The sequence below is a fragment of the Lycium ferocissimum genome, chromosome 4 (assembly GCF_029784015.1).
Source record: "Lycium ferocissimum isolate CSIRO_LF1 chromosome 4, AGI_CSIRO_Lferr_CH_V1, whole genome shotgun sequence".
NCBI lineage: Eukaryota > Viridiplantae > Streptophyta > Magnoliopsida > Solanales > Solanaceae > Lycium > Lycium ferocissimum.
Genome location: NC_081345.1, coordinates 33,519,111 through 33,545,507, shown reverse-complemented (window position 1 = coordinate 33,545,507; position 26,397 = coordinate 33,519,111). Strand labels below are relative to the sequence as shown.

General features: G+C 35.8%; 2 protein-coding genes across 3 annotated transcripts; both read left to right on the top strand.

The window, feature by feature from the left end:
* The first annotated feature begins 6,343 nt into the window (after nucleotides 1–6,343).
* On the top strand, nucleotides 6,344–9,901 carry LOC132052421 (hypersensitive-induced reaction 1 protein). Of its 2 annotated transcripts, none has more exons than XM_059443944.1 (6): nucleotides 6,344–6,541; nucleotides 7,978–8,169; nucleotides 8,343–8,463; nucleotides 8,568–8,659; nucleotides 8,753–8,849; nucleotides 9,303–9,901. In XM_059443944.1, the coding sequence occupies exons 2-6, from the start codon at nucleotides 7,981–7,983 to the stop codon at nucleotides 9,659–9,661; spliced, it is 858 nt and encodes a 285-aa protein (XP_059299927.1). In that variant the 5' UTR covers nucleotides 6,344–6,541; nucleotides 7,978–7,980; the 3' UTR covers nucleotides 9,662–9,901. The 2 variants fall into 2 exon arrangements, with proteins under 2 accessions (XP_059299927.1, XP_059299926.1); XM_059443943.1 differs by having other exon boundaries at nucleotides 6,346–6,537.
* Nucleotides 9,902–10,968: 1,067 nt separating this feature from the next.
* On the top strand, nucleotides 10,969–24,463 carry LOC132052419 (uncharacterized). Its single transcript, XM_059443939.1, has 13 exons — nucleotides 10,969–12,645; nucleotides 13,079–13,253; nucleotides 15,231–15,343; nucleotides 15,451–15,552; nucleotides 17,392–17,461; nucleotides 17,956–18,011; nucleotides 21,003–21,053; nucleotides 21,210–21,314; nucleotides 21,488–21,532; nucleotides 22,478–22,586; nucleotides 23,113–23,318; nucleotides 23,706–23,789; nucleotides 24,012–24,463. Exons 1-13 carry the CDS (start codon nucleotides 11,107–11,109, stop codon nucleotides 24,201–24,203), a joined length of 2,847 nt encoding a protein of 948 aa, XP_059299922.1. The 5' UTR covers nucleotides 10,969–11,106; the 3' UTR covers nucleotides 24,204–24,463.
* Nucleotides 24,464–26,397: the final 1,934 nt, after the last annotated feature.

The window sequence follows — 26,397 nt, the reverse complement described above, 5'->3', positions numbered from 1 at the left end:
TATGCCAATTGTAGATGAACAACAGTGATGGATTTCTCCGTTCCCGTAATGAATAAGAACTTGATGATAAAAGAATAATGATAATGATAATAAGCAGAGAATAATCAATAATAGTCTATTTTTCAGTCAGTACTGGCTCTCCTGATATACAAGTGAAAGTCTTATTTATAGGTATATGATCCTATTTGGTGCTTTTCCTGTTGTGTGTATGTAACGGCAATAATTAATTGCTGAATCAATGATTGTCATTTAATTCCTTGATTCTGGCTGTTAGAAACCATCCTGCCATTACTGCATTAACTCTATTTAATGCACAATCAAGAAGGTCATTGTATGTTGTTTCCGTTGATGTTCTTTTCGTTGACTAAGTCTTTGATATCTGCTACCTCTCCGTAAATGCTTTGCTCGGCATTACCATCAGATCTCTCTACGTCATCAGATCTCTCTACGTCATTGTATAAACTGACACGTGTCGACTACATGTTGGTCCACGTGTTAGGTGCGATTTTTCACCCATACACAATCTCTTCCAAAACCCATGATAGCTAGGCTTCTATTAAGTTGCTCATCTTCCAATTTGGTCCCCTACTCATTTTCAATTGGTCACTAACACCCCGGGAGCTAGCAGGGAAAGAAGAAAAGAAAACAAAAGTTAAGAAATGCACAATGGTAATGTTCACTTAGTTAACACTTATTTAAGGAAATTGTCAATTGGACAGTTGTGACTTGTGAGAACTCCAAATGTGAACAGCGGTTAAGCGTCTATTAAATTCGAATTTTTGACACTTCAATTTGAATTCCGTTAATGCTCAAACTAGCAGGTTGACTAGGTGCAACACATAACCTGAATTAAACTCATTCCATGATTATGCAAATAAGTGATAGATTAGCCTCCACATGTCATTAGTTTCTTAATTAATTTTAACAGCAAATACTTGTGAGGTTTCTTCTTATCCTTTTCTTGAAAAGTCCTTCGTTTGACATTTATCTTTAAATCAAACATAAATTCCAACCAAAACACTTTAACGTCTATCCTACATTAAGAATATTCTATTTAGTTTAGGATAAGTTGGTATTTGAAAGTTTAGCCATGTATTATTGGACGTCTAAGGCAGGTTGTTGGAATTGACTAATTAAAATTAAAAAAAAAAATATAAACAAGATTATTTGATTCATGCGGCTTAATTACGAAAGCAAGAGATGTATAATTTGGTAAATTACGGGAAATTTCAGTTAACGAATTTAATTTATAAATATCGTCTGACAATTAGCATATGATATTGAATTTAATTTGTCGTAATATTGGAAAAAAGTCAAATACACCACTATAGTCCTATATATGAACAAAAAAAAAGAAAAAATACGAAGGAAAGCGTGTGAATACTTGGTCAAAAGCAACTTCCAAACAAGCTAAACTATTAGCTTGGTCTCCTCTTTTGGAGGAGTATTTAAATTGATGACTGATAGCAGCATCAAGACTCAATTGGAGATATTATTTTTGGAGCAGTTTCTAGGGATGATTAAGCGAAGTAAATGCTCAGATACTCATGAAGATGAAACCTATCTTAAGTCTCGTTACAGAAATTGTGCATCAAATAAAGGCTAAAACCAGCGAAAGAATTGGGATATAAAAACCAGAAGTGTTGCATGCTTATTGTCAAGCTTATTATAGAGGGCATATATAGTGCCACCTCTTCACCCTACAATTGAAGATTGTGAATATTTGCTTGAAACAAACAAGGTCACTGTCAAATATCTAGAGGGAGGCGAACCAATGTCCAGATTTTCTGGCGAATGAAGGTCACATATACAATTTTTTTTTTTGTTGACAATTTGAAGAATACATTAAAGGAAATGGAGCTTCTTCTCCTAGCTGATTTAAACCGTATGAGTATGATTTTACAAAAGACTTCAAGACTTTTATTTATTTATATATTTATTATAAGAGATGGTTTCACGTGTGTGCTTAAACAGAATAAACTCAAACTTGAGGGTGTTTTGGACATTTATTGGAATACTAAAAGTTTTCCACTAAAGAGTAATGTGTCTTTCAGGTTTCAACTAGAGAGCCACGTATCATTTATGTAGGGCAGCATATATATACACACACTATCTTAGTTGCTCTGGGTTTATGAGTTTATCATCTTGTCTCTGTTACTTTATTTTGCTCTTTCTATTCTGTCTGCATATTTGTCATACATTATCCTATCTATATAAAGAATATATGCTATGACATCAACGAATCTCTGGCAAACATACAAGACTGCAGCTGTTTACCGATTAATTCATATACCACTGCTACCAAATTTTGGCAAAATTCTTAAGTGAATATGTCTTGGTTTTAACTGTATGCTTGGGTTGATGGTGAGTTTTTAAGCAGACAAGATTGCATGAGCTATTGCTTCCTCTGCATAAGGTAGACTTGAGGCAGTGGTTCCCCAAGTTCTGGCTGTCCGTTCTTCCTTTTTATGTTTGTAGATCTCAACACAAAAATTTTGAAATGAAGAAAGAGGGCACTATAAGTGCTCATCTTGAATTTGCAAGCAGATAACAAGCACAATATTAGTTTGGTCCAGAGATGGGAGAGGTGAATCAATTTGCTAAAGACTAAGATACGATTCAAAAATGTAAAGATTTATCACTAAGGAAGCCATAGAGTAGGGAATGCTTTGGAATAATTACACACTGAAGACAGTACATTAATAAAGAAGAACTTGGATTCACGACTCGAGAAAATTCTTGCGCATAGAGAAATTTTAAAAAGATGAAGAGTAAAAAAGGTGCCTCCTAGCTCTACCTACCAAAACATAATGGGTGTACAAGTATTCAAAACGGGGATCGGGTATAAATAATTTCCATCAAGGAATTAGACCAAGTGAGATGCATCGAGACATTGGTAGAATTGTTTGATATCAAGATTTTTGGATCCAGGCTTGGAAAATTAAGATCTCTTGGGAATAATCATACATTACTACTATATATAAGGGAGAATATCAATTTTTTGTAGTCCTCACATGAATTTTTTGTCTCTTTTTACCCCTAATTAAAAAATTTATTACTTTGTGAACTCTTGCAAATTTTGGTAAATTTTGAGAACTTTAATTTAAAGGCTTTTTTTTATACCACTAAAGATGATGTCATGGAAAAGATTAGTGATCCCCACAAAACATGCTTATACATATTTGAGTCTTTTATGAAGTATATTAAATTTGTTTATAATTATATTTTTCCTTAAGAATTTATTATAGATGCTTAAAGAGGATAATTATCATGTCAATCTAATTCTATAATATAGGTTTAATTATTGAATTAAAATATTATTTTTATAATACTATTTATTATTTGTTGATGTTGATCACCAATTATCATTTGCTATTTAAAATTTTTATTCGTCCGGTTATAGATAAAGTTTTTTATTTTCTCCTATAATTTTGTGTCGTATATCTTTGGCAAAAATAAGTAATTAACAAAGATTTCACTTAAGGTAAGATTAGGTTTTAAATCAAAAGAATAAATACAAATAGACCATCATTGTTAAATATACTTATTAAATGAATCGAAATTGTAAATTATAGTCCACAGTACGTTAATTAATTAATCAAATTTTACTTGCGCACGCTTTCAACATAAAACTTATCTAACAAATTACTATATTAAAAGAGGAACTACAAAATATTATAGTTATAAAAACACTGTAGTTAAAGAAACCAAGCAGTAATAATACTAAATAAGTGGAGTATATTTTTTACCTTTTTAATATTAAAATATTTTGCAAAATACCGTATAATAAAAGACAAAATAGTTAAATTCAACATGAAAAAGTTATTACAGTGTGAATTTCATAAAATGATTTATTAAATTAAGAAAAAGACGTTATTTTTTAACATGCATTTTTGGAAGGAAAATGAAAGCTTAAAGTAAGAACAATTTAATTTTATGGACAACAATTTAATTTTATGGACTTTTCAATATTTTTTTCGTGTGTTTATTTGAGAAAACATCTGCAAAAATATCTTGTAATATCAAGGGTTTTTATTATTTATAAGTTAACTTTATTGATTTCATCATACAACAATATTTTTTCGCAGTAAATATTTTTGACATTAATTGAATATTGTAATATTTTTTGGTAAAAAATAAGTAAGTTTAATTCAAAAAACAAATGAAATTAATTTAACATATGAAAAGCTGAATTTGGATCATTGGAGATTTTAGTCTAAAAATGTCTAAGTGAAATAGCAATTAGAAAAGTCAATGTTTGATTTTTTTTTTTTTAAATCTAATATATAAACTAAAAAAAAAATTTCCCTTAACTTTCAGATAGAAGTTTATTGAACGTATCAAATTGATGTTAGAAAAACAAAGAAACAATAGCACAAAATTTTCATTTTTTTGCGCGGATTGCCCTTCTTTTGGGGTGGTCTTTAAATTTTGCCCCTCATATTTGTGGTCTTTAAATTTTTCCCCCCATATTGTTGGTCTTTAATTTTTGCCCTTCGCGTTGCAACCCTGAGCTTCGCGCAGAAATCATGAGATTCTGGGTTCGAACCCCCGCTCAAGCATAAATTAAAAAAAAAAAATCGCAAGGCAAGGTTTGGGTCGCGTGTATGCCAAACCCAGCATACTCATGCCTTATGGGCAGACTTGGCATAAGTATGCCGGGTCCGGTATAACTTTGATTATTCCTTAACAAGTATATGCCGGGTCCAACATACTTATGGGTAGACTTTTAGTTAAGCCTTAAGTAAAAGTTTTTTCCTAGTTATACCTTATGGGGCAGGCATAACTAAAAGTATGCCCCATAAAGCATAATTTTAGTTATGTCTTATGGGACGCACTTTTAGTTAAGGCATAACTAAAAGTTTACCTTAAAAAGTAAAAAATATAATAAAATATATGCCTCAAGGCAAAGTACGCCAACAATCCCGGACTTTTGGTTAAACATAACTAAAATCAACGGTGGGGGCATAGCGAAATTTAAACTTTGTCTTGCGATTTTTTTTAAATTTTTTTTGACTTAGTAGGGGTTCGAACCTGAAACCCATGAGTTTTATCCGAAGGGCAAAATTTAAAAATTACAAATATGAGGGGCAAAATTTAAAGGCCACCCCAAAAGAAGGGCCCGAATTTTTTTACAAAATATCTAAAAATTGAATTTTATAAGATCGGTTTGGGCCCGGGCTTAGCATGGGCCAAGTGACACTAGTTAGTAATTAGTAGATAAAAGGCAATTTGTATATTATGTCTTGATGTTTGTAGTTGTGGTGTTATTTAAACGATATCCAGTACTCTCACTTGGCATAAAATTTAAGATAAAATAAAAGATTTTTGAAATGTGTGGTCTAAAATAAACATTGAATTTTTGTGTGGTATAGATCATTTCATTAAGGTAAAACATAATAGAAAGGTGAAATAGAAATTTTAAAGTTAAAATTGTCTCTAATTATAAAAAAGTGACTTTTTTTGGAACAGCCTAAAAAGGAGAGGATGTCACAGGATCGGGAGAGTATTAATTAGCATCTCATGTTATCTAACTGATTTGATAATAGCTTTCTTACATGCATCATATTTTAGTATATGCAACTTTCATACTAAAAATTTCTGACTTTCGTAATACTGCACGGGCCATTACTCCCTAGTTTAATACCGCATAAATTTACATTTCCTTTTTAGTGTTTTTATTTTGTCTTAAAATAAGCCCTCAAAAATAATTTGGACCCATTTAACTTAGTTTATAAAGCTGACTTTAATAAGTTTGAAAAGTTTTTATAAACGGGCCATTACTCCATAATTTGTCAAAAAAATAAGTTTAGTGTCTTATTTTTTTCAATGTAAAAAAAAAAAAAAAAAAAACTTTAAAAACTGCTCTTCACAAAACAGGTAGTGTCTATTTCAATGTAAAAATAAAATAAAAAAAACTTTCAAAACTGCTCTTCACAAAACAGGTAAAACAGTTGATAACATTTAGCTATGTCCTTCTATGTGCCTGTTGATGTTCCCTTCTTTTAATTGAAGATATTACAATATGTACCTCCAATATCCTTCCAACTAAGAAAGGAGATCAAAAAGTCAATAGCTATCCATCATCATTAAAAATAACGTGTGCACTTTATATCAGTTCCCGACTTTACAAAAAATACTGGATAAATCAAATCTTTATTCGGATAGGATTCCTCAACCTTTCTAATCCCAAAACAAGAAAATATTAGTTGCGAAGTTAATGGCCAGTGACATCCATAATAATTTGTTTGGTCGTATATGGATGTAATATATGGAAAAAATCCGAGTATTTTCCTTCCCACTAGTGAATACAATAATATGAGATGGTGATGGGAACAAGTGGCCAATAGAGGCTACGGCAATTTGATATTTTCCAAGAAAGTATCTTCTCCTTATAATTAATTTCCACATAATAATCTGTTTCTCTCTTCCTCACCAAGTCACAGGCATACCCCTAATATATAAACACAGCCCCCTCTGTCCAGTGAAGCCCATTTCAATTCTTCAAGACTTCTTTGCTAGCAATTCCTGTGATTTGTAAGTATGTTTATGTAGATGCAGATAATATAATTTATATTTTCCCATTTCTTGAAATTGATTTCTTCACCCCTTTTTATACATGTTTCTATGTTGTTCTTTTTGTTTAATACTGTTAAGTGAAATGGGATCAATTCTGTAAATTGCTTTCCCTGTCCCAATTTATGTTATATTTTTGGTTTCTTGAAAGTTAATTTGACTAATCTCTGAAGCGAGACCAACTCAATATATAAATAAATTAAAATTTAGATATTTGAAAAACTATACGAAAAGTACTATATATAAGTTGTAATTCTTCTCAGGTCAATAACATGAAAAAATACATTTAAATTATTGGTCAAACTTTACATATATTGAATCTCGGGAAGCTAAAAGTGTCACATAAATTTAGTTAAACAGAAAATTGCTGCTCTAGTTTCTTTGATGCCATGGATTTTAGTTTCTTGCCTTTTTGGATTGAAAGTTGGTTTTGGGTTTGATAAGGTAAAAGTAGGTTGAGAAGTTTCATTTTTTAGAAGAGTGGCAGGAAAATTCAACTTTCCATGTCAATTTGGTGGCATATGCCTTTTTGTAGATGAATACAATAGCAGTTGATCTTTAGTCCCAGCCAAAAGTTTCGAAAATATTACCCCTTTTGGATTGTGAACCTGAGGTGTTCAAGTGTAATTTGTAAACTTACTTTTCTTTTCATTTGAGAAATTATTACTAGTTGAAATTGTTCGTTGATAATGACAAGTTCTAATATCTTTTTGAGTATGTTTCATGAGTGAATTCTGTGGATCATCTTCCTTTCCATGCAATCTTTACACAGTATGGGCAATCTGTTGTGCTGTATAAAAGTTGATCTATTTTACAAATAAGTTGTAAACTGAAAATAGCTATGCTAGTTTTTATGATGCCATGGATTTTAGTTTATTGCCTTCTGTAAAGTAGGTTGAGAAGTTTCTTTCTTTAGAAGATTGACAGGAAAATTCAACTTCATGTCAATTTGGTGGGATATGTCTTCTATAGATGCATAAAGTTAGCTGTAGACAACAGTAATTGGACTGCTGGTATCGTGACAATGAATTTAGTTTCTTGGTTAACTATGAGTTTACTTCTAGTTATGCTGTAGATTGTGTCAAAGAACTGCTTCCACTCACAAAAGGTAGAAAAAGAAACATACCTTCCCTTCCTAAAAATTCTAATAGAAGTTCATCTTTAGTCCCTGGAAAATATAGAATCATAGTTCGAAATATTACCCCTTTTTGGATTGTAAACTTGAGATGTTGAAGTATAATTTGTTAACTAGTACTACGTTGTTCAATTTTTCATTTGAGAAATTAGTACTAGTCTAAATTGGTGGTTAATAATGACAAGTTCTATTTGTATAACATCTTTTGAGCATGTTTCATGGTTGAATTCTGTGGATCATCTTCCTTTTTCGTGCAATCTTTACAGAGTATGGGCAATTTGTTGTGCTGTGTACAAGTTGATCAATCCACTGTTGCAATTAAGGAGCAGTTTGGCAAGTATCAAGATGTGCTTGAGCCAGGTTGCCACTGTCTGCCTTGGTTCCTCGGATTCCAGCTAGCTGGCTTTCTCTCCCTCAGGTTGCAACAACTGGATGTTCGCTGCGAGACAAAGACAAAGGTCTATTCTTTATTCCAAAACAGGAATTCCATTACTTGAAACAAACTGTGTTGGTTCATAGCCAAATCATCAAAGTCAACCACCATTTGCACTTTGACAAACATAAGTAGGTGATGGTTTTTCGCTGTTTATGGATATTATGACCTAATACATTTAGTGCAACATATGTGCAGGATAATGTGTTTGTCAATGTTGTGGCATCAATTCAGTATCGTGCCCTGGCAGACAAAGCAAATGATGCTTTCTACAAACTAAGCAACACTAAGGGTCAAATTCAGGCTTATGTTTTTGATGGTAGATACCTAAGCTGTCTGTTTATAAATCTGATGTTCCATTTCTGCGAATAAATTGGTTTCAATAGATATTGCTAACTTAAACAAATCTATGTTTTTTTTCAGTTATAAGAGCAAGTGTTCCAAAACTCAATCTTGATGATGTTTTCGAGCAGAAAAATGAAATTGCCAGGGCTGTTGAGGATGAACTTGAGAAGGCAAGCCAATTCTTCAATATTCTTTTTTAATTGATGCAAGCAATTTGGTTTGTTTGTTGGATCTAATACGAGTCCTATTATGATCCTTTGCAGGCTATGTCGGCTTATGGATATGAAATTGTTCAGACACTTATAGTTGACATAGAACCAGATGAGCATGTGAAGAGGGCTATGAATGAAATCAATGCTGGTATGTTAAGATCTTCTCTCTAATTATGCCCGGTGCCTGCTCTTTCTCAACTGCTCTAACTAGATAGTTCCAAGAGACACGTCACTTGATGGATTTTCCTTGCGGTATTATGTGAATTTTTTATGCAAAACAATTTCTTCTCACAGTCATATGACAACTTTAGGATTTGTAATAACATCTATGTCTACCAAGCTCTTTATGGACTAGTTTCTATTTCCTTCCCATGTTTAATTATTTTTTTTGTGTGAGAAAGAATGGTGCGGGGGTTAGTTGGGCTTAACCCTGCAAACCGCCCCGCCCCGGCCCACTGCCATAAGTGTAAGCAAGGGTTTCCAGGGTATGGATATTCTTTTTTTTCTTTTTCTTTTTCCAGTTTGCCTAATTGAGTGTAATGGTATTCTTGCTCCGTTTGTCTTGATATTTTTCATGTCTTAACTATTTTCAACTCCACAGCTGCGCGGATGAGGGTGGCTGCTAATGAGAAGGCAGAGGCAGAAAAGATCTTACAAATTAAAAGGGCTGAAGGAGAGGCGGAGTCGAAGTATCTCTCAGGGTTAGGTATTGCACGACAGCGCCAAGCAATTGTGGATGGTTTGAGAGACAGCGTGCTCGGATTCTCAGTGAATGTGCCTGGAACCTCAGCAAAGGATGTTATGGACATGGTCCTCTTAACCCAGTACTTTGACACCATGAAAGAAATTGGCGCTTCCAGTAAATCATCTGCCGTCTTCCTTCCTCACGGGCCTGGTGCTGTAAGAGATGTGGCAAGCCAGATTCGCGATGGACTCCTTCAAGCTTCTGTTGATCGTTAAATGGTCCATCTCTCAGAAATGTCAAATGAGTTGCACTTGAAGCAGCCTTTTTCCTTTTGTCTTTACTTTCTGAAGTGTGGATATATGTGGTGAGTTTGACTTTGTTCTTGTGAATGCCATTGGTACCTATGTTCAAATGTTATATTGTAAAAATTTTAAGATCTCCAGACCTTTGAAGCATTGTGAAGTACTGTTAATACATTGATATGATATTGCTCCTTGATGACGATTCAAGCTGAAGGATATTCGTAAATTGACATGTTAACTTTGTTCCTTTTACTCATCTGTTCAAACATGTAGTTTATGACACGCGTTGGGATTGATCCCTGCAGTATGTAATGTTTTTTGCTATCTCATGTCTAAACAGGACTGCAAGATGCAAAGTTCATCAAGCGGAAACCAAGTTCTTTTTAGCTTTATAGTAATGTGTGAATTTGGTTTTCAGAAAACTTTTTTGAGAGAGTTAACTGAGTAGGAAAGGTCAATTGAACTTCTTTACTCTAGTAATACAAATTAAAAAGTGTAGACTGTTCAAAAGTTAGTTTAATATAAACATGGTGGAGTAAATTTCTCGAATGGTCACTCATGATAAGGTTCGCGTACACTCTATCCTCCCCACACTCCACTTTTATAATTACCTTGGCATGTTGTTGTTGGTCACTCATTTTAGTAAAATTATGGAGCAAGGTTAGTTACGAGGACCTCTTATAATTTGAATAGAAAAAAATATTTTTTTTAAATTTTTTATGTGTTTTTTTCAGATCTCTTATGTGTAAAAAATGAAGATCTCTATCTTATTTTTATATCAGTAAAGTTACTCAACTTATACCTTATTTTCTACAAAGTAATTCTAACTGGAAAATGCATTTTCTTCGCCTGAAAGTTCACTTGGATACGAAAATTAATATAATTAATCTAAATTAAGACCACTTATTTCACTACCAAATAAAATGAGGCAAGTATGAAAAATGCCCTTTCTCTTATTTTTATACCAGAATTTTGGTATAACTTATCACATAGATAAAAGAAGGGATAAGTTATCCATATTATAATCTCGATTTTAATCCGAAAATTATAATAGTGGGATATCCCGATTTTGAACCAAACAAACAGCCATAATGTACACAATTGTAAAATAACATAATTATTATAAAAATATAATGTTGAACAAATAATTGTACGTGAAAAATAAAGTAAATTTTAAGTGAATAATTAATTAATGAAATTAACAAGAAAAAGTAATTAAGCAAGATAGTTCTAGATCTTCTACATACTAATAAAACAAAACCTACCCCTCCCTAATAGACCTTCACAAAATCAATTCCATCTTCACTCTTACTATTTTCCTTTTACCCTCTGTAAGCAGTGTGTGCTGACCTTCAATCTTCTTTACAAGATTGAATCACAAACTACCAACACGAATTCATTCAAATTCAAGATCGTAGATGGATCATACATGGCGTCCTCATCTTCCACCACCACCACCACCACCAATCCAAGGTAGAATCTGTCCTCCTCTACCACCACCACCCCCTTTCCCTTCTTCAAATTCTAGTTATCAATATCCCCCTCCACTTCCTCCCCACGTGGCAGCACCTTACGACCCCTTCATCGATCATCGCGGTGGGCCCCCTATACCCCCTCCTAGTCGTCCCACCTATGGAAATCATCCACTAAACCCTAGTTATGATTGTGGTAATGTTGCTGTAAATATCCATCATCGTAGTGGGCCCCCTCCTCATCATCCCACCGTTGATAGCTATGAACATCATCCACGGCCCTCTGATGCGTATGGAAATCATCTAAACCCTAGTTATGATTGTGGTAATGTTGGTGTAAATATCGATCATCACCCTATGCCCCCTCCTCATTATCCACGGCCCTCCTCGGATGCATTTGGCAATCTAAACCCTAGTTATGATCCATTTAATGTTGGAGTAAAGATCGATCATCGCGGTGGGCCCCCTCCTCATTGCCCTACAATTGATGGCTACGAACATAATCCACGGCCTTCGGATGCATATGGGAGTGTAAACCCTAGTTATGATTATGGTAATGCTAATGTTGGAGTTAAGAGAATGAGAGTTGATGATTCACCTGGTCAATTTATGAGCAAAAAGTTGACAAATTTAGCTAGGTTTCCAGATGATAATGAAAGGAGATTGAAACTGATTAACGAATTTGGTGGGGCGGATCACGAATTAGACAAGGGGAATGGTAGTTTTGATGCTGGAGAATATGGGAAATTTGATGGATTCCTAGGTGGTAAAAGTAGCAATAGCAGTTTTGTTGATCCAGGTTATCGTAATTTGGATAAAAATCAAAGATTTCATGATCAAGAACGTTTCGAGAGACAGCAATATCCGATGAGGGAAGGGAATAATGGACAGTTTGGACAATTACGATATGATGATGTTGACAATAATCTGCCCCGGAAAAATGGTTACAAGTACGGTGATAGTTACCACAATGTAGAGCACGATCAACAGAATTATGAAGGATCAAGGTACAGCTCAAAACTTGGAGATGGGTATCTTCCAAGACATGGAGTTTCAGGGATGAATAAACTGTACCATGAACAGACAAGCCGTTTGCCTATGGATGGTCGCGGTTACAACCATCATTCGGAGGCTTATGCAACGCAGAATCATATGGAGTCGAAATCAGATCACTATGGTTCACCATACGACCATAAGGTTAATTCAGCGGACCGTAGTGGGATGAGCTTGTATTCGGCGCATGGTGGTAAGGCATTTGCTAACCAGCCGCCACTTCCAGCTTCTCCACCACCTCCACTTCCAATGGAACCCCCTTTGCGCGAGCGTCTTGTCTCATCTTCACCACCTGGAACATCTGCCTCATTGTTTCCGGTTTCCGTTGGTTCTTCAGCTCCTTTGCCATCATATTATCCTTCACTTCCTGAAGAAAAGCCCATATCACGATATCAACACAATTTACACTTGTCATCTCGCGCTGCTATAGAGGTACTCCTTCAGTTTTTTGGGCTTTGTTTGTGTTCTTCACTCTGCAATCTCTATTATTGAATGGCTCAGGAGATGACATTATATATGAATATTGAAATATTGCCTAATTATCAAATAAATATTGAAACGTTACCTATAAAAAAGTTTCAAGAGACCTAGTGATCAATGAAGTGGGTTGAGAACTATGATGCCAGGCAAAAATACTAGGTGATTCTTCCCATCTGTCTAAGGCATTGATGGACAAAGTTACCCAGTCTTTTTTTGGCCTTCTCTGCTCTTTTGCACACTAGCTTGAACGATGGATCTTCAGAATAAAAGATGTACATGTGTGTGCCTTTAGCTTGCTTCTTGACTTAACAATTTCATATCCTTTTTATGTTGGGAGTTATGGTGAAACATGCCTAATATATCTGATTTTTGTGTGTTTTACCAGGAAGTCCATATGCATCGCTATACTTCATCATCTATACGCTCCGGAGGAAGTGAACATCCTCTGTTAGAGGTACCTCTAGAGAAGTCAAAAGTCATTGATGCTAAACACATACTAAAGCATCCATACCGAGCTACCCGTCCTGATCATCTTGTTGTAATTCTTCGGGGGCTTCCAGGTGCTTCTTTCTTTTCCAAGGGTTACCTCATTTAGTTATGTAGTTGTCCATTTGCTTTTAGTTGATATCTGATTATGACTATAAGATTTTGCTCTTTTTTTTTTGGATGAAGTAAGGTATTTCATTAGAAAAGCATAAGTAGATGCATAATTACGGGGGCGTAACTACAGATAGGCAAAAATACAAAAGAGAATTGCAGGCCACCATACATTGATTCCTTCTCAAGTTAAGAGTACTAATAAAAACTAAAAACTGTTCAGGGGACAACATTGTCCAGAAAAAAAGATTAACTAAGCATTTGGCTTTAAGAGCTTGAGCAGGAGTTGAGGTATCATCAAAACATCTCTTGTTCCTCTCAGTCCAAATACACCAAAAAATTGCAGGAGGAATCATATTCCAGACCTTTCTGATGGTCTTATCCCAACTGGAAGCATTTTCTATTCAGATTATCCAAAGTAAGACATGCATTCTTTAGTATAACCCAGCTGAATCATTTAATCTTCATAGGCAGTTTAGTCTTCCATACTAGCTTCCATGGCCATATATCAGGCAATTGATTATTAGAACATTGCTGCCTATAGCATTCTTTCACTGTGAATGTGCCTTTGTTTCCCCATCTCAACTTGTCTGGTGCACTTTCATCAATGTTGTGAGCTTCCACCTTTGCTGTCATTTCCATCGAACTCCCAAGTTCCCAATCCTGTACAAACCTTCTGAAATGCACATCCCAACTGTTGTTGATTCTGTTTTGAGCAATTGAGGAATCCTTGTCTCTGGCAATGTTGAAAAGGCTGGGGTATAACTCCATGAGAGATGCATTGTTAAGCCATCTATCCTTCCAAAACTTAATATGAACACCATCACCAGGTTTTAATGAAAGTTATTGACCCTAGTATTACTTGATGAGGAGACTAAATACCTTCCCCACTTAAAATATAGACTTCTTTAGTTCTCCCCCTCCCCCCCGAAGAAGGAAAAGGATAAGTGAAACTTGCTGTTGTTAAGAAAAGAAAGTTGAATTCTTTATTGTGTTAAGTCTGCTGGAGACATATATATAGGTTGGTTTGATGTGGGTATGCTTAGTAGGCGTTTGGACAATATTTGGCTGAATAGGGAAGAGAGAAGAGAATTTGAAGTATTTGGACATGAATTTCATTTGGAAAAAAAGTTGAAGTCTTGTGCGTGAAAACCTTTATTTCACTTGTAACTACGGAAGCTGGGTTTCAACTTTTGAAATAATGGACCACATTGTGAAACAAATATTGATCTGCAAATATTATATCAAGTTGAAGTTGAGATAATAAAATAAAATTTGTGACCAATTCTACCTTTAGGTGGTTTGGATTTTTCCAGACCACTGGAAATTAAAGAGTACCTTTCTGCACAAAGTACTAGCTAATTATGAATGAATGAACTTTTTGGGTGTGCGCTCTCTCTCTCTCTCTCTTCCTTCATGGCTTTCACTTTCTCCCCTGTTTGTTCCCTCTTTTTGTCGTTTTCATGATAATACATCCTTGCTTTGGGAAAAATTGAAGTGTGATCCTGGATCAGACGTGTTCCTTCTCGCATGTTGGGATCCATTGAGACAATTCTTTCACTTTTGACCTCCTTGCATTGCATTTGTTGGCCTACTTCATTATTCCATCAGATACCGACTGAAAGTAGTCTAGGGGCCGGAAAAGTATGACCAGTTTGCTTCCCTCCTAAGGATAATCATTTGTGATTCTATAGATTCTTGGCTGCGTACACTCTACCCTCCCCAGACCCCACATTGTGGGATTCTACTGGGTATGTTGTTGTTGTTGTTGTAACCACTTAACGGCTGGCACTCATGTTAGATGTCCTTTTGTGACTGGATTGCCCGCATTCTTATATGAAGAATGTTTAAAAAATGAAAGCTCACTGTGCCAAAAGAATTTGGATTCTCTCGGTAAGCTTTCTTCTTGTATTTTCAGCCTTTTATTATCAAATTTTCAGGGAGTGGAAAGAGCTATTTGGCAAAGATGTTACGTGATCTTGAGGTTGAAAACGGTGGCACTGCCCCTCGTATTCACTCAATGGATGATTACTTCATGACTGAAGTTGACAAGGTCTTATCTTGTTCTTACTTGAAGTTCTTTTGATGGTCAACATCTCTTGCTTTTCTTTCTTTCATATATTCTCCCAAAAATAAAAACAAGTTCTTTTGGACATGCAGGTGGAGGAGAGTGAGGTTTCGAGATCTTCTGGTTCTATCAGAGGCAAAAAGATGGTGACAAAGAAGGTCATGGAATACTGCTATGAACCTGAGATGGAGGAGGTAAAAACATTTCTGCCTAACTGAACTTCCATAGATTCAAACTTGGAGGCTTTTACCAATCAAAAAAAAATTTGGAGCCTTTAGTCTTGGATATTTATCTGCCTTTCTAAGAGGTAGTTTTAAGGGATATATCTGCAGTGGAGTAAAATCCATATGCTGACTAGCTGTTAACTGAATCCGGGGGGGGGGGGGGGGATTGAGGATACTCCGGGGGGGAGCTTGTTTTTCTTTTATTTTTTTGGCATTTGATGCCGTGGAGGATCCAGGATTTTTACTTAGGGGGTTCGGAAAAAACAACAAAAGCTAATATAAAAATTAATGTTGTCCATGGGAATCGAACGCAGGAGGCAAATTTGAACACCCTTGCAGTTCAGGGTATTCCAAAGTTAATAGATGTACATAAACACAGAAAATCTACCCTATATATATAATGTAATTTTATGCCGAGGGTGTTCGGGTGAACACCCTCTAAATCCGCCCCTGATTTGATGTTGTCGAAGCTCTTATTTTCTAACTTTTACCTTAAAAAAAAAAAAAAAAAAAAAGCTCTTATTTTCTAGTTGGTGTTGATTCACAACATCCTAGGATGTAGACCCTGTTGGGTTAGCTGTATAAAACTAGCTGATAAGCATCAAGTGATGAAAAACATTTTTAGGTGCTGAGACTGAGTTTATAAATAAGCAATTACATGTTTGGGTAGAAGTATTGAAGCTGATATAAGAAGTTAATGTGTTTGGTAAAAAGGTGTTGAACTGCTGATAAGCACCTTTTCTGTTAAAATCGCCAAAATGTCCTCAAAAGCTAGTTACCAAAAATATTAATTTAAAAGTATTTTACATCATAAAAAAGGGACAAATGACGAAAATAGAAGAGTGATTTAAAAAACAAAGTTTTAGGAAGTGTATTTCAGAGATTACAAAAGATATTAGGGATAAAATCGTAAAAGGTTTGGACAAACCCAGAGTGCTTAGAAGCTGTGAAACCATAAGCTAGGTGTGACCAACTTATGACTTTTAGCTGATTTGGACTAAACGCGTAGATAAGAGATAAGCCAAAAACTACTTATAAGATAGTTTGACTAGCTTATAAGCTTAGTATAAGAGCCTCATAGTGGTAAATTATGTTCAATATCAGCTTATGGTGATGTTTAATTGGTTACACAAGTTCCTCTTTGCCTGGTATTTGCAAGGCTAGATGAGTAATATGGTAAATTTACAACTTAGAATTATGCAGTATTCAGGGAAAGCAGTATTGATTTTGAGGTTTGTTTGTCCAATTCTTTTCTATTGAGGTTTTCTTCAAGTTCTTACTGTGCAATGCTAGGTGAAACTGCACTTAGTCCTAGTTAAGTTTCCTCTTTCCTTTTTTTTTTTCCCGGGTGTGGGCGGTTTGGATTAGAGTGTTATGGACATAATAAAAGCAAGCAAACAAGAGACAATGGTTTCTTATTTTCTCCTTTTTGTATTTCCCTGTTTTGGCGCGCGGGGGGGGGGGGGGGGGGATAGTGTAAACGAGTGACCAACAAAATGCCACTATTTAGTTTCTGGGCTGGGGGCTTGAGAGCCCTGGTTCACCAATCGGCAAAAAAATATGTTTTCATATTGCATGCCTAGGAAGCTTCTTGAAATTATGAGGTAACACTCAATGTAATGGTATATTGTAATTGCATCTTCCAAGAAGCTTGACTCGTCCATACTCTATGTGATATAGAGAGGTCATTTTATGATATTTCCCGTTGATCTTTATGGGTTGGGATTTTACCAGTTTGTTTCCCCAATTTTCTGCAATTTAGTGCCTCATCTATATTATTGCCTATATTGATATTCTCTCCTCTTTCAGGCTTATCGGTCAAGCATGTTGAAGGCTTTCAAAAAGACCCTAGACGAGGGGGCTTTCTCCTTCGTAATTGGTATGGTATTTTGGGGCAAGATGATAGCTCTTACTCTGCAATTCCACAATTCTTCTTTTTGTCCATAATCTAAGACTGACGTGTGAAATGATTTGCATCATGTTTTCTTTTACAGCTAGATGTCTATTCTTTTGTTTATTGTTTCTGTGAGATTCTCAAAATCTGCTAGTGAAATGAATTACACGCTGCCGTCTGTTGTTTTGTTGTATCATCTGTTGCCCTCTTTTGGAGCATATTTTTTTCTATAGAAAACCTCCATTTTTGTTGGATCTAGGAAACTTGTAGGTAGACAGTATCCCATAGGTTTCTTGATCATAGCTAGCACATTGGTTCTTCAAGTCATGCTAGATTGTCTAGTTAAAAAGTTCAACCATAATTTAATTATAGATTAAGTGGTGATGCAGTGCCTTGCACTGCCTTCAGTTTACTAACTACAGATGCAGTTTTGTTTGGCAATTGACCCATTTGTTGCTGGTATTTGTGCCTCATCTTAGTGGATGACCGCAATCTGCGGGTAGCTGATTTTGCTCAGTTTTGGGCAACCGCAAAGGTATACTCTCAGTTCTCTCTATTACACAACCAGTTCAAGTGCTATAGTCTCGTTCAATTGTTTTCAAGGACACTTTGAATGTCTAAAAGTCTTATACCTTTTGTGTTTGTGTATGTGTAGTTTGTCACTGTTTTATAGGTTGGCAGTTCTTTCAATTTTAAAATAATATAACCTTAGTTGATCAAGAGAATTTGTGGCTGAAGTCACTTATCCTTCAGTTGTCCAATATGGCGGAGTGGATACTGCGAGTTCGAAAACTCACTCCGTTCAGTCCTAATATTTTGTTAAAATTGTGTTGTATTTTAAGTTTTTGTTAATTGGAATCTATTTAATTCATGGCGTGGGTTTTGCCTCAGTTTCTATTTTCTGTTGGTCTGCCTAAAAGTACCATATCCTGATGACTTGTGTGTGAACTGTTTAGGATTTTAACTCGTTCTTGTCTGTTGGCAATGATTTGATATAGAACACCTTCTCATGCATTGCTTTAGAGTAGATTTACTAAAGAAGATAAAAGCAAGCACCCTGTCTTGTGTTTTTGGCCCACCGTTGTCACTAATATTTTAGTGGTGATTTTGCTTGCAATTCCGCAAATACGTTATTGCTGTGTCTTGTTTTGCTCACACTAAACTTCATTCCTAGTATAACACATAACAATGTGTAGGAATTGCCAAGGCTATCTTTTTCACATCTCTATTGATTGAATAGACTCCTGGATTTTAGAAATTATATTCCAGTTGAAAGTTTGTTCAAGATTATCGGCGTTGGGGGTGGGTGGGGGTGAGTGGCTTTGGTTCAAGAAAGTTAAGATGTTACCAGATGCAGTATATGGAGAAGTTTGGTTTCTGGTGGGATATTGAAATCTTCAGTTGATGATTTGAATCAGCAGATAGTTGCTATTTGACAAGCATAAAGCTTAATGCATCGACTAGGACAGATCGTAGAACTTAAATTTTATTACTAACTGATAGCATAAAACTGGCATATATTCCGACGTGCAGGTTCATCAAGCTTGAAGCTTCAAATTAAGCTTTACCAAAGAACAATGCAAAATTGTAAACTTTCAGTAAGCAAGCTCAATTATCATTGGGATGGGGCTGAAATACCCAGCTAGAGCAACAGAAAACTTGGATAATAGTTAGGTTTAGCATTTCCCCCAATCTACAACTTCTTCGTAGAAACTATGGATCTGCGTCTAAAGTACCTGCTGCACAACTTGCTTACCGTCGATATATTATGCTGGTTATCTAAATACTGCTAAACAACTGCATGTATTCAGAATGTACAAATTTGTGGATGACAACTGCATATCTATAACTATGTAATTCACCAGATCAATCCTATTAAATAACTTTTAAGATCATGAAGGTTTATAGAAGGATATCTGGTTGACAGATCTTATAAGTGGAAATGTCTTTCTTTACCTGAACCAAATTTTCCTTCTTTTGGGGTTAGGTTTGGTTGTTTTGGATGGGGTGGGGAGTTAAAAGAACTTGATTTGATGAAAGCGGTTGTATATGTGGAGAAGCCAAGCAACTAGTACGACCATACAATTAAAATGCGGTTTATGTTTTAGATTTGTAGCCAAAAGAGACTCGAGTGACTAAGTTTGTCCTCTAGTAATTTGTTTTTATCGTATTGAGTCAGTTTCAGTTTTGGCTGGTTATTACATGGAATTAGTTTGGTAATTCTTTGCCATAAATTTTCAGAGAAATTGGTATATATCCTTTAATTATGAAAACCTCTATCTGATAAATTATAAGACTCACTTTGTTAATCAGTTATTTGAAATTTATGTGATTCTGTATTAGTCTTTTGTGGTGTTTATCTTTTTCTTTATCTATTTTTTGTGATGAGACTAAGTAATGCTGGTTGGGTTAATGTAATTGAAGTTGCGAGATTGGGCTGAGTTAAAGTAATCGTTTCCCTGTGTGGGATTTGTGTTAACTTTTTTTGATGTATATTTTGAAATTTTGAATTAAGCCTAGTGTAAATTTAAAAGTATAAAGGCAATCGAAGTTCTCCGTGTAACGTGGTGGATTCCTATCTATTCTGTCTGGTTACCTGTAGTATTACATCATCAAAGCAGCTTAAGTTGGGTTGAGTTAAAGTAATCGTTTCCCTATGTGGGATTTGCGTGAACTTTTTTTAATGTATATTTTGAAATTTTGAATTAAGCAGTCTAGTGTAAATTTAACAGTATAAAGGCAATCGAAGTCTCTCCCTGTAATGTGGTGGATTCCTATCTATTCTGTCTGGTTACCTGTAGTATTACATCATCAAAGCAGCTTAAGTAGCCTTCCTGAATACCTTTTTTTGTAAGCCAATAATTTCATTCATCAGAACACCCAGTAGGTGTTAGAAAAATACCTACAAGTTCTAAATGAGACACAAGTCATCCGAAGTTGTCCATCTATCTATACACACAAGTAGCAGATAAAGTGCCTTTGCTCATAGGATATAAATCTAAGTAGTGGATAAAGTGCCGTTGCTCATAGGATATGATAAAACTAAGTGCAAAGCTGATATTATTATGTTTCTCATCATTTATTTGGATGTTAAACAGATTATTTTTTTTAAAAAATAAGATGTTAAATGGAATAATATTTTTGAGAAAGTACGCGGAAATAATATTCAAATCCCTAACAAAAAACACTAGTTGATTTTTTCCCATCTTACTAAGGGTGGATACCTGTGCTGGTGGGAGGTAGCAGGTACTCGGTGGGATTGTCGAGGTGCGTGCAAGTTGGACTGGACACAAAAAAATAATACTCTTTGCCAGTGTTTTTACTTTTTGGATGGGAGTGTTGTTGCCCCTTGCTTTCTAGATTTTATTGCTTGTCACATTCCCTACAGTGATGCCTGCTGCTTCTGTTACTTCTGCCTATTATGGCTTCTCCTGTTACCATCGCATATATTTAAGAAAAGCTGATTGCTGCCTTTCTGTTTGCCATGGTTGTTTTCTTTGCTTATTTGTGTTGCTTATTATTTCAGAGATCTGGTTATGAAGTGTACTTGCTAGATGCGACTTATAAGGACCCGGCGGTAAGTTAGCTCATGTATTTCTTTGTTGGCCACGATTTAACATCAAGCATGGTGTGTTATGCACTGGTTTTCTCTATAGCTTGCATGTATATATGTATGGTCATTTTCTGATCCACTGAATGCACTTTTTAAAACTCATTTCCTTGTGAATTTCAGGGATGTGCAGCAAGGAATGTGCATGGTTTCACGCGGGATGACGTACAAAAGATGGCTGGGAAATGGGAGGAAGCTCCATCCATGTACTTGAAACTTGATGTTAAGGTACCTTCTCCTTAAAAACTATCTCGTTGCATAGTTAGGTTCTACATCCTGGACTCTCAAGTATACTTATACCAAAGTTATTCCATAAGTAGTTGTTAGTGTAGCCTTTTAGACCTTACATGAGATGCTAATATGTCAATCTGTCCTTACATTGTATTTCAATAATGTGACAGTCATTACTTCATGGAGATGCTCTGGAGGAAGGTGGAATCCAAGAGGTAAATTTCTTTATGCATATTTTGTTGAAAACTGTACCCAAGGTTCAGCTGATGCATACCCTGACCATGTGCACATAGACACTTGCTTATGTTCCATAGCAAATGTGTCCAGTAGAGTTCTCCTGAGGCCCACCTAAAGTTGCAGATAGCAGCAGCTATGAAATGAAGAGACTTCCACTAAAGTAGGAGAGGTAGATTAATGGGATGGGATGCCACCACCTTTAGATGTGTTCTGGAGTATCTGGAAGGAGAGAAACAGTTTGGCCTTTAAGCTATAAAAAGATAAAAGAAACAGACTAGCCTATGATTTTGTCGGAAATGCTTCTTGGATAGTCCTACATTTTCTTTTGTACAGTTTTTGGCATGAAGGAAAATTTCTCATAGCTTGTAAAGTTGTTCCAAAAAAAAGAAAATTTCCTGGCTTGTAAATTTGGCATCATATAGCTTTGAAAATATTTCCTCTTTTGTCTTCCTAGCTTGTTCATTTAATAAAGTGGCTTTCATTTATTGAAAAAACTAATATATGAATGGCCAAAATCATGTGATGTTGTCTTGGATGGTATTAGTTCCTACACTATAATGACACATGAATAGTCAACAATGTCTAAATGCAAGGAGGGAAAGAAAAGAGATGTCGGCTGATAATGTCCCAAACGTCTTATTTTTTTTTCTGAAAATAAACAACATACCCAGTGTAACCCCCCAAGTGGGGTCTGGGTTTTTCTGAAAATAAACTAATGAACAATAAATAAGTTACATAGTAATAATGTACTTGGTGATTATATCGAAAAAATAGTAGTAATGTACTAGGAATATCATGTGATAACCACCGACTTGTAATGTCTTCATTCACATCTTTTTCAGGTGGTAGTACTAAAACATGTACAGCTTCTGTTACTGAGAGGTAGAAACTTCTAAATCATGAGTCTTATTTTATTTCTGCAGGTGGACATGGACATGGAAGATGATGACTCATTGGGAGTGCCTTCCACTTTAGATGAAGAGAATATAGAGAAGTTTAAAGTACCTCCCCAAGAGGATGTTCGGGTTGATGGTATGTCATGGATCTGTCAAAAGGGTCATCTGTATTTATTATGTTGCTCCTGTCTGGACTCTATTGTTGTATGTCCTAAATTCTAGTTAGTAAACATTGTGGCAATTTGCATAGTGGAATCATTTCTGGGTAGGTCTCCCAGATCAATTTGTGATAATTCTGGTGTAGAGATCGTTTCTTACCTTACCAACTGAGAACGATCCCCTTCTTTTTTTAATATTTACATTCGATGTAGTCACAGTAGGTATGTTTGTGTTGAGGCTTAAAACAAGGTTGAGCTGATTTTATCGTGTAATAACACAAATGGCCCGACTTTTGTGGTGGTTGAACTTGGTTGATTCCTAAGTTCAGCCGCCAACCTAGCTTTGACCAGTGGTCTGAACTTATTCTCCCTTCCAATGCTGATTACTTCTCACATCAGTTGGGCTCTGTCTAACGTAGTCTTTGGATCTCTAAACTTGTCCTTTCTTCATTGTCTTGGCTGCAAAAAGCATCTGATCATACTTATTATTTAATTTGATATTAGGCGATGTAAAGGATGATCAGGATTCAGACCATGAAGAGGACCACCGAATAACTGAAGTGAAAGGATTGGCAAAGAGTAAATGGTCATCTGATTTAGATGAAGATGATAATCGAAGAAACGAAGATGCCGCTAAAAACTTAAATGCTCTCTCTGGGTTGATACAATCTTACAGCAAGGAAGGAAAGTCAGTACGTTGGGGTGACCAGGTAAATTTTACGTGTTACAGATGATAACTATTCATAGTTATAATAGTTATATATTGATATGTGTTTTTTTTTTTTTTCCCCCTGTGGGATGATTGGTGATAATTATGTCTTCTCTCTCTTCTCTTTATCCGCTTTCCCTTCTTTGCTTTTCCTGATGGGTTTATCAGCAAAAGTGACCTATTTTCAGCCGTCATATCTTTTATTTTCTCGTCATCTCATCTCCTGACACTTTACAATAGCAAAGATCTGGTAGATGAATTGTTGGGAAGACTCTCCCCTTCCACCCACTATGCATCTACTAATCTGATTATTGTTTTTTTCGCCATCTGTCTACTATTTTTAAACAGACACTCTAGCTCAATTTTGTGCTTTGTGTTAATTCCCCAGGTAACCACAAGAGGCTTTTCAATAGGGGCAGCAAAAGCAACCAATGCATCTTTAGTAATTGGTCCTGGTGCAGGATACAACTTGGTGAGATTCCTCGTGCAACTATTGTTTTAACTTGTTCATCTCATCATCATCTCCATCTTTGTGCTACTTATCAATATTATGCTTGTAACTGCACTGTTTAACATTCTGGGTTTCTGTTTTTATAATACAACTGCAACTTTGGTTGGTAAACACTTACAATGAGATTTTCCGTGTTCTGGGAACCCATATGATAAGCTGGGTTAATTGTTTCAATATTTGCAGAAGTCAAACCCTTTGCCTGAAGAAGAGAAGTCGACATCAACTCGGAATAATGGTGAACCGAAGAGGCAGAACATATTTCAAGAGAGACTGCGAGCAGAGCGTGAGTCATTTAGGGCTGTTTTCGAGTCTTTCAGAACTGGCTCTGACAAGAGGCGTCAGCGGATAGTTGGGCTTAATGCTGAAGATGAATAGTACATCTGTATATAGGCTTAAAATCACATTTTGGCAAAATTTGTATGTTCCCCTAATCCTTGCCATAGAGGGAGGAACCTGCCCCCTTTCTTCTGCTGGGGAGGGTTTAGCTATTTCTGTTGTAATCTAGTGTAATTCATGTGGCAAAATAGGTAGTTGGTGGCCCTGAATGGAATGGCTATGTCATGGGTCCGTTGAGTCTGTACTACTGAAAATTTTGCTAACGAACGTTATCAATGCAAAAGTTTGTTCATTGAAAAGTAGAAGATATTCTCTATTTCGGTTGCAATAACTGATTTTCAGTTGATCGTTGAGCTGCTGTACTGACGTCTCTGTTAGAAACTTAAATTAGCAACATTTACATGAATTTTCTTCATCAGGGATTGCATGAGCTTGCTGGAATTTGGAGGTGTTTTGTCTAACAGTGAACCTTGGTGTTTTTCATTATATTATTGAGGACTTTAATATTTTGTCAGAGGAGCTTTTAGTCTTTAAGTTAGCATAGAGCCAAAGAGGCGGAGCTAGAGTTTGAAGCCTATAAATTTAGAATTCTAATCCTTTAAAGTTATTGGGTTTCAAATTAAAAATTTATACATATTTAATGATTTTTTAATACAAATACAGGGTTTGTAATAAAGTTACTGGGTTTGATTGAACCCGTAACCGAAGGGCTATCTCCTCTGCAGTGATAAGAGGAGCTCGATTCAAACATCACCCCAAAAAATTATAATGCCACGATGATTGGACTTCAAATCTCAAATCTCAAATCTCAGCAGAGACGTAACGAAATTAGGTTCTTTCGTTTTCATTGGCCAAAGCCTTAAAGACGTAGTAATCAGTAAAGTAATATGTGCGTGTGGAGATGATGATTTAACTTGTAGCTCCAAGAGTGATAATGGCAGAAAGCGACAAGCGAGATACCACTCCTCCCTTCTGTGTGTGGTCTTGGCATTAATTTTACGGAAATGAGTGGTCAAATATACCCCTGTACTATTGGAAAATGGTCAAATATACCTCTCGTTATACTTTGGGTTCAAATATACCCCTCCCCTCCTCAGTTAAGTTTGTCCAAAGTGGACATCCAATCCTATGTGGCAATGACATTTGCTGAGGTGAATGACACGTGGCATGCCACCTCAATGCCATAACCCATTTTACCCCTCTCCTTTATTTGTTTTTCCACCGTTAAAATTTTCTTCCCTTCCACCACCACCATTGCCACCATCACCGAGTCCGACACACCAAGAACTTGTGAAATTTTCTGAAGAACTCAATGCACCAGTACTTTTGGTCTTGATTTGCAGACCTTGATCATTCAAGCTTGTTACAACATCAGCACTCCTATTCAATCCATTCAGATTAGATTTGGAAATATCAAAATCTTGATTCAACATAGGAAAATTTGAACTTGATACATTAGCAGAAAAACTTAAATTATTCGAATCCGAAAAAGAAAACCCAACTTTGACCTTCATTCAAGCTCGCCAGCTAGTTCAAGCCTTGCACTCTACTAACACAAGGAGAACCGGAATTTAGATCGAAACCCAATCCATTCGGCTGTAATGCCAGCCTTTTTTTTAATTCGAATTAACACTATCAGGTCTATCAATTTATTGGAATTTGAAAATGACCCATAACCTAAATTAGCATTAGAGTTGTTTGTTACTATTACTATAGTATCCATTTATTTATCACCGAATAAATACTGGAAGGGCTCCAGAAGGTATCACCCATCCACATGTCTCAGATCCAAAAGGGCGGAAAGGTTTGGCTTGGGTGAGAGAGGGTGGAGATCCAGTAGGAAATCGCCCCATTCACAACTTCTTGGTGTGTCGGATTCGGTAATGGTGGCAACAGTGGTGGTGGAGGTGAAGAAAATTTTAATGGTGGAAAAACAAATAAAGGAGAGGGGTAAAATGGGTTATGGCGTTGAGGTGGCATGCCATGTGGCATCCACCTCATCAAATGTTATTGCCACATACGATTGGATGTCCACTTTGGACAAACTTAACGGAGGGGGGTATATTTGAACCCATAGTATAACTAAGAAAAGATATTTGGACCCAAAGTATAACGAGGGGTATATTTGGCCCTTTTCCCTTAATTTTATAGAAGCTAAGATGTGTAGTGGTGGCCCATCTCCATGCCCAATAATAGCTTTCCAAAACTTTTTGTGTATGTAAGACTACTAGTG